General features: G+C 34.2%; 2 protein-coding genes across 2 annotated transcripts; both read left to right on the top strand.

Moving 5' to 3' along the window:
• Positions 1-877: 877 nt before the first annotated feature.
• On the top strand, positions 878-4,802 carry LOC139847628 (F-box protein SKIP8-like). Its single transcript, XM_071837335.1, has 3 exons — positions 878-1,403; positions 4,130-4,326; positions 4,410-4,802. Exons 1-3 carry the CDS (start codon positions 942-944, stop codon positions 4,678-4,680), a joined length of 930 nt encoding a protein of 309 aa, XP_071693436.1. The 5' UTR covers positions 878-941; the 3' UTR covers positions 4,681-4,802.
• Positions 4,803-5,233: 431 nt separating this feature from the next.
• LOC139847802 (uncharacterized) lies at positions 5,234-7,067 on the top strand. The gene is made up of 3 exons (XM_071837524.1): positions 5,234-5,552; positions 5,652-5,909; positions 6,764-7,067. The coding sequence occupies exons 1-3, from the start codon at positions 5,299-5,301 to the stop codon at positions 6,798-6,800; spliced, it is 549 nt and encodes a 182-aa protein (XP_071693625.1). The 5' UTR covers positions 5,234-5,298; the 3' UTR covers positions 6,801-7,067.
• Positions 7,068-9,068: the final 2,001 nt, after the last annotated feature.

The raw sequence follows: 9,068 nt of genomic DNA, 5'->3' as shown, positions 1-9,068 counted from the left end.
GATTTGACCAATTTGACCGGTTTGACCGAGATTCGACCGACTTTTGGCCGAGAAACTCAATTTATTGGTCGTTGACCGATTAAACCGGCCGTTGACCAATTTTTTAGCCGATTTCAAAACGAGAATTCGGCAGCAACTCGACCGATTTTTCTGATTTTTGCAACCTTTTTAACCATCTAAAAAGAAAATAATTTAATGACATCGACAAGACAGAGCAAATTACAAAAGAACTCATTAAACACTATGCCGTTCCGATATCACCATAAACTCCAAAGTAATAAATAATAAATTTAGCAATTGTATGCGTATAATCCCAGGAAAGTTATATAAATCGAATGAACTAGCAGATCAGATTTATTTCGACAAATATTGTATACCTATCACTTCTCAATCATAATCATGAGTAAAATTTTATAGTTTGCCCGCCAATCACGAGCGGAATATCCACTGGTTACGAATTTTACAGGCCCATTACCATCCCTATTAACCAACTACAATCACGATTTATTACCACAATTAAAGATTTAAGGCAAAATAAACATGGAAAGAGTGTCGTGTTTGACTTCCTAATATAAATAGTACCAGCAGTACTGGTAAATTTTTAATTTCTAAAAGACTAAATTACCCTCGAAGGCTTATGAATATTTCTTAACGGAGTTCTTAACGGCGTGAAATAACATTGATACACGGTACCGGTTATATTAAACTCCGTATATATCAACCAAGCGTTACTAGTCGTCACTTACAGGTCGTCCTCACCGGCACTTTCTCTCTAAAAACCCTCATTCTTCTTGCCGGTCTTTAATGCCACCGTAACGTTAGTATTTTATTTAAGGTATCATATAAGGAGTTATTATTATATTATTATTATTATTCCATAAAGTATACATCAGTCTAGGGTTTATGTTTTCGAAAGTTTTCATGTCGTATGAACATCGTCAATGGAGATTACTTCTAATTTCTCCGGTTACGGCGATTTCCCCTTCGTTTCTGTTCTATTAGCCCTCATCGTGACTCTAATTTGTTGCTTCTTCTCACTATTACCTTTCCGTCTGTTTAAATTCTCGAAATCGGATAAACCTAGGGTTTGTAATTGTGCGTGTTCTAATTGTAAAGGATTAGTTGGAGGTTGTGAATCCATGGCAGTTACGGCGGCTGCGAGGATGATGAATGGTGGTGGTGGTGGCGGAGGACAGGCGGTTGTGGTGGAGAGGGAGAGGGAGATGGATTGGGAACGGCAGCAGGTGATTGGTGCGTCGATGATGGAACAATTGGTTCCGGAGATAACGACGCATGCTTTGAGTTATTTGGATTTTGCTAGTCTTTGTAGGTTGTCAATGACTAATTCTTCGATGAGGAGGGCGGCTAATGATGATAATGCTTGGAAGGCTCTTTATCATAAGGTTCTTGTTCTCTTAAACCTTCCATTAATATAGTTTATATATACAGTATAGTTAGCACTTAGCCGTAGATTATGTGAATTGTTGTTATTCTTGGTTTGAGTCACAGACACCCTAGCCAGACTTTATTACAAGAGGAAGTCACTAATGATTATTCCTTTGTAGTGCGATACATGTGATTTGAAAGCGTAGGTTTAGGCTGTATAAAGATCATGTCTTGTCATCATGTGTAATGTGTTATTTACCGTTTCGATTTTTGTATAATATATGAATGAATATGTGATTGAGCGACGTTTCTTGCATTGGCTTTCGCCTAAAGTTCGTATTTTGTTCTGAGGCTAGTTATGCCAAAGCCGTAGGACATTTATTAAGTCTAAAGATTGGTACTGCAATTGAGATTTGGAATTTTGAGACACCGAGAGTACGGTGGATGTGCAAACACTAAATTAGGGTTATAGATCTTTGGTGCTGAAAATTAGCTGAAATCGTCATTTTGATTCTTTTCTACGCTAGCTGTCAATTGGGTTTGATGATGTTTGTGTAGCTAGTCTTGTATAAGTGTATGGAAGTTTAGCTAAGATGTTTGTTAATTTTTCATTTATGTGCATTAAGGGCGTCTACTTTACCATTTGGGATCTCTTAGGTTTCATCCATTTGATTTGCTAGTTTTTCTAGTCTTTTGAAATACATGTATAGAACTATTTGAAGCAGAAGAAATTAGATACTGAGACATACTATCCAGTTAGACCATTTGAATGTCATGAAAAAAGTAAATGTAATTTATAATTGATACGAAGGAACTTTGAATGTACGTAGGTGTGTTACCTTGTGTGTATTAGTGTGTTTTTGAATTGAACTTTGAATTGATTTCAAACCAGAATTCGATGAGGATTTATCTCTTATTAACATTTGAAAAGAATAGGTGCATGCGTTAAAGGGTACAGATGAAATATCAAATACTCCTTTTGTACCATATTAGAAGCAACTGTCAATTGATTAAAGTTTGTAACGCGCCTAAGTAAGTACTAACGAAAACGGTAACTGCGCCTGAAATTATTAATTTCAACTAATGGTTACCAAAAAGGGCAAAGAAGTAAATACATTTGAAAAATTCCCCATAAGAAAATGTTGCATTTTCTGAGACAACGAAAAAGGAATCTGTTGCATTTTATTTGTTAAACGGAATAGCAATTTTAGTCAATTGATGTCTAGCGAAGATTGAGATTGGTATATACCTTTGAGCGGCGACATTTAAAACTACTACATTCTACCTTCCCCATACCCTGCTATTAGCGGGATTGGGTACTGTTGTTGATGATGATGTTTTTATATATCATTCAGAAGGCTTAGACTCAATACTATCGCTGATGTTTCCCAGACTCCCAGTTTCTCTGAGTAAACAGTCATGTGTGAACGATAGGGAATGAAACTCGTCAGTTTGTCTATTATCAAATCGGCTTTTTTTGCATGTTTATTATCTTTTTCCAAAAGACGAAAAAATTAAAAATAGGATGCCGATGTATCTGCCGATTTGTTTGTTGAAACGTGTAGTACTTTTATAATATGAATATATTTTATATGTTAAACGCTTTCAGTTTGAATATATTAATAAGCAGGTTCTGCTTAAGTTGGTTGCTATTATGCATCTCTATCTGAAAAAATCTTTTCAATCAAGCATTTTCTTGTAATGTTCATACAGGAAATGCAGTATATGGCTTTAAATGAAGTTTCAGAGGCTGGTAACTGTAGAACCTAGCACTTAGCATACACATATTTCTATGAATACGCTCAATCTATTTATTATGGTGGTATATGCTTATATCTGGTATATGCTTATATCTGGCTTTCAAGATTTATTTGTGGGATCTTTGCATTCTGTTTCCGTTTTAGAAATTGTTGAGACATGGACTTATCTTTTATATTCCATTTTTTTAAGCAACAAAAGTGAAATTTCTATTTCACATATGTGCAGTTGGAGAAACTCTTGGTTTTATCCTTGCATTTAAACCAACATTGACTTGCAAAACTTTTGACTTTTACAGTAATGAAGTAGGTAAAGTAGGCAAAGTAGTTATAACTTTCTTCAAAAAATATTGTTTTGGTACAAATAATAATGAAGACCAAGGTTTTAAAGTATAATTATGGGCTGGAGAATTTATATCCTGTGACATGTTTATACTCTAGTGCTAGCAATTAGCTTGACATCTTTGTCTAATTTTTTCATCTCGTGTGGATCTTTTATATTGCTTCAATAAAAACCCTAATGCATAGAGTTGATATCTTGTGGGAGAGTTTTTCCTTTTTCTGTTATTTTCAGCCTACAATGAGATTTCTGCAATTGATTTTGAGTTAAAATATATGTGTTGATTTCTTGGAATAAATGTCTGGCTTTTAACAATTTATGCAATTTAAAGGTTTATTAATTTAATACTTCAAATGGTTTGTATAATTTGTGATGCTTTTTTCTCTTCCTTTTAGTTGTTTTCTAGTAGGTTTGTTACTCGATATTTTCCTAGTACTTCGAAACTAATATTGCTTTCCTGATTTTTCATATCCATATCTCTCTCCTTTTTCCTTTTTGTTGATTCAGTTATGTAGGTGGATGATAGAAGGTTGGATTTAAAAGCTCATGTTCTTTTTAAGTTGAAAATTCTTGTTCGTATATTTGCTTGCCTCATGAAAATATCCTTTGTGGTTTGTGTCTAATTCTGTATCTTGGAAACATTTAGGATTTTACAACAGAACAATACACTATTACCCCTGCTAATGGGTGGAAGGCCTACTATGCAACTACCAGAGCAATTGTGAATATCAATCAACGCTTTTTTGACATCATCAGAGAACGATCTCTTCCAGATATGCGTCGGCTATGGCTTGTTGCAGATTATGTCAAATGTTTTCATGCTTCAGGGGAGGTTTATACTGGGTAACCTTCTTATAACATAACACTTATTTGAATCAGATAGTTGAAATATGTTTATAACATGTTTCAATGCCATTTGGATGCAGGTATACTGGGGTTTTACGGAGTTGGCAGGAGGCGTTAAACTGGGAGCCAGGGGTTAATTTTCAGGTTCGGGACGTAAGGTCACGGGTACTGCCAGGTGTCGCGTGGGTGACGATGAAAGCATTTGTTGCTGTGGAGGACAACCACCACCCTGTTATGAACATGACAAATGTGTATGAACTTCACAATGGTCAGTGGTTCATGGTTCATCATCATAGCTCACCGATGCTTGCTGACGGTGAAGTGGCGGGTCAACCAGTTTTGCTGGGGTGACAAGAAGTCAGAATTTAGAGGCTTCTTTTTTATATTGAGTTTAGGGGATGATACATTTTTAAGAAAGGCAAAAAAATTGGTACAGGTCTTTTTCAGTAGGATTGAAGTAACTTTATTGAATATATGTTGGTTTTACTTTTGGGTATTATTGACCTTTTTATATATGAATCTATCTTTTGATGGAAGTTAATCTTGATATAAGATGATTATTTTGCATCTTCCAAATGTGTATAAATCCCCATATCATTAATGCCCTAACCACAATCTTTGAAGGCATCAATAGTTGATTGTTTTTTACTTTTGTGAACAAGTGAAATACTTCGAAGTTCGAATTCGAATGTCTACTAAACAGAGAATCAAGTCTACAAAACCAAGAAGCAAAGTTCTTATGTGAACATAGTTGGTTCAAGTTTAGACAGGTTATTATGTCTTGGTTTTTTTTGTTCCGGGTCATTGTTTGCAAAAACAACCCAATTTGGAAAATGGAAAATAAATAAATAAACAAATAAATAAACATTTTTTTTCCAAAAAAGATTATATTATATTTCTCAGCCTCACATTAAAGATACGGTTCTCTTCTACTGTTTTCTGCCTCAATTCTAAATTAAAGCAGCAGAAATGGCAGCTACAGCTCTCTTCTCTACACCGATATCTCACCATCAAACATCAATATCCATACAACATGTTTCCACTTTTGGCTATAAAAGTACATGGCAACCGTCATGTTCTGCCATAACTCCGACCAAATACACACTCATCCTCACCAGGGCATCTTCCTCAACTCCTACTGTTGATAAACAAGAAGATGATGAAGAAGAAGAAAGTAGCAGCTTTACTGATGAATCTCAACACATCAATTCAATCCCTTTAGGGTAATTGAATTGAATTCTCATATAAAGTTCATATAATTTTATTAGTTTTATGTATCTAATCTAATGTTTGCCTGAATATGGTTGAATTTGTGGCTGTAGAGGTTGTAAGGCATGTGGTAAAGCAGAAATAGAGAGGGGATGTAATGGTGAAGGAAGGATGCAAGGTGGGATTGCAACTGTACCTGGTTTTGGTTGGTGGCCTATTAAAGCTTACAGACCTTGTCCTGGTTTCGTTGCAACTGGTGGTCGGTATCGCCGCCAAGGCCAGAGCATGGATGAGGTTGCAGGCTTTGGTAGTGTCCCAAGAACTGCCTCCAACACTGCCACCGTGGTAACCACCAGTGAGTCACAACCAAGGTAACCACCAGTGAGTCAAACTCTACTTGTTTCACTTTGGCAGGATAAATGACTCCATTTTATTCTAAAATAGAGAAAAAATAGAGAGAAAAAAATTGTTTACATCTTATCTTCCTATACCTCAATTTTCTGAGATTGGGTTTCCTTGTTGTATATTTTGATGTCAAACATATCTAATTTTTAATCTCAAATAAACTAGATGTGTATATGTATATACTTTGTTGGAAACTAGAAAGGTGGGGTTAGCGCGCTGCTACTTGAAAAGTGCTAGCGATTTAACTAAAAAAAAATTAGAAAATATTATATATTTTAAACCGTGTAATAGCGAGTGTATGTATAAAAAAAAATTAAAATGATGAATAGTGAGGGAAATTTTTTACTGTTGATGAATAGTGGTCGGAGAATATAGTATATATAAAGTGAAAGTAGAAAAAAAAAAGTTGATGAATAGTGACCGGCCACTGTTAATGAATAGTGGACAACCAGTAGGAGGGAACCATTCACTTTCATTATTAGTATGTATAGTAGGAGGGAACCATTCACTTTCATTATTAGTATGTATAGGAATAGGAATAATATATATAGTAATTGTTGGAAATATGACACCAAAAGGTTTAGGTTTGTAATACACTACTACATGTTACAAAGTTCATTAAAGGTGAAACGTTTTGTAAATATGTTATTAAAATGATTATATACAAATGGGAGTTTGAGGTAGTGGAATTGACTTCCATAGTCAAATGTTCATGAAGATAAATTTACTCTTCATTTTAAACAAAAAATTACCCTAATGACACTAGAATTGCGGATGTCAATCCTTGTTACCAAGATTTTGATACTTAAAATTCTTGCAGTCAGAAGAAACAAGGGGCTAGCAAATTTAAGAGATGAAGATAAGACATTAAAAGAAGTTAATTTGAATGTGGACTCATTTCAAGTCGATACAAAGCTCTCAATGAATCCAGATGAGAATTCAGTCTGGGTTCATCGATCTGATATAGTTTTCGGTTTCTGCAGATACTCGGATAAAGTTTATGTCAAACAGCAACGTTTATTAGAAATCACAAAGTATATATGTGAATGAAAGTTCGCATGTTCAAAGACATTAATGTGTACATGTGAATGAAAAAACTATAAAAATATTTAAAGTTAGTACAATGTTTTTTTAGCCGTTAAAAAAAAGCTGTTTTTTCAAACCTTTTGCATTCAACCTTAATCTAAATCAATTTCTACGTGTGATTGAATTTGCAATGTGTTGCTTTTAGCAATTCTCGTGATTATTTTAATTCTAATTAACCTCTGACTATGCATATATGCACATACCTAATACTCCCTCCGTCCCAAAATAACTGTCTCGTTTTGACTTTTTGAGTCTTTCTTTTATTACTTTGACTAAATATATATTTTCTTGTGCTATATAATATTTGTTGAAAGTTATACCAATAAAAAGATATTTGAAAACTGAATCTATTCATATAAATTTTATCAAATATTATATGATATAAATAAAAATATTTAAAGTCAAAATTTAAGAAAAAAGATTTTGAAAAGTCAAATGAGACAGTTATTATGGGACGGAGGGAGTACCTTTTTTTAGAAATTCATGTACTTGGTCATAGTAAGAATTATTAGAAAGAAAATGTGTAAGGCATAACATAAAACGACCCAAACTAGAGATGAAAATATTTCCAGGAAAATCATTTCTTTGCCAGCCACTTGTATGCAAAGGAAATTCATGTTGGCTAGCGCTTTGTATTTCATGGCATGGCTTCCAACGAGCCGACAGCTGATGGATGTTGATCACGACTACTATAAAAAAGCTCCAATGAAGAGTAATATTAGAATACATTTATAGATGGTCGACTAAACCTTTTTAATTTTGAAAAGTTCAAAATTTTGCCTTATTTGTAACGTCCTCCCAATAGGGTCTGGAAGAAACGTTACTAATATCAAATAAACCAACATATTATAATACGAGAACAATACTAAATGAGAAAATTTAACTTTATTGAGTACGCAGCGGAAAATGAAATGTCGTTACAATAATGGAAATAACGATAAAGTAATTGTTCATATGCAGAGGTAATAAATACGATATCTCTTGATCCTAAGTCCAAGTAGCATCACATAAGTAGTAGATAAGAAAGCTTGAATCAAACAGCACCTGAGACAAAACATGCTAAAGTGTCAACCAAAAAGGTTGAGTGAAATTCATAGGTTTAACAAAAGTAGTTATCATTGTTTTAGACCACAAGATTTAGTTTGTAACGTTGATCTCCCGCAGGATCAAAAAGTTATGCCAGTGCGTGATATTTAGACTAAACGTTCAAGTTTGCCCCATGAGAAGTTGTGTCTGTCCTTGTCGGTTTAATTTCATTATCAAGTAATACAAAGACTTCGTCAAATGTATCGGGGACGTTACTCCCGATAGGCCTACCCCCAATAAATAAGCATGCCGCAGCACTTAAAAATATCACTGTAGGGACTTAGTCGGACATAGCCGGGTATAGCATAGTTTTAGCAGTTGGTACTTGTGTCTAAATTGTAAATAGTAAAAGCAGCATGTGTCTCACCCCAAATAAATTAAATAAGTTTGCTAGCAATAAAGAGTGGGGCTATGAATTCACCTTAGTAAGTAGAGAGAGAGTTATTCCTCGGAATAAAGAGTTGAACGAGTGAGCAGGAAAGTCAACCTATTGACATTTAAGAGTAGTTAAGTGTTTTGCCCATGTTTAAGTTTAAGTATGTGTTTAAGTATAGTTTGTTTTACTAAGTTTCTATTCCTAGTAAGTTACTATTTTTATAAAGTTTCTATTTTTAGAAAGTTTCTTATTTTACTAAGTTTCTATGACTAGAGAGTTTCTACTTTTATCAGTGTTTTCCATTTTAGGATACTTGCCGTATTAGATAAGCTTCCAATCACCCCTTTCCCTTCGAATGGCTAATTTAGATCTAGGGGCTTGAGCCATAGGACCCTTTAAATCGGAAATCCAAACTCTCTGCCTAGAATCTCATAGAAACCATTCGTCAAGAAAGTTCGAAGATCTATACATCTCTAATACATATCCCAAAATGTTTTTGTGCTACAATATAAGTAGTAGGTTATAGGTGCTAGTAATAGTAATAGTGTATACATGTTAAGTACTAGTATAAGTAGTA

Source organism: Rutidosis leptorrhynchoides, chromosome 5, assembly GCF_046630445.1.
Source record: "Rutidosis leptorrhynchoides isolate AG116_Rl617_1_P2 chromosome 5, CSIRO_AGI_Rlap_v1, whole genome shotgun sequence".
NCBI classification, from domain to species: Eukaryota; Viridiplantae; Streptophyta; class Magnoliopsida; order Asterales; family Asteraceae; genus Rutidosis; species Rutidosis leptorrhynchoides.
This window is presented reverse-complemented; position numbering and strand designations above follow the sequence as displayed.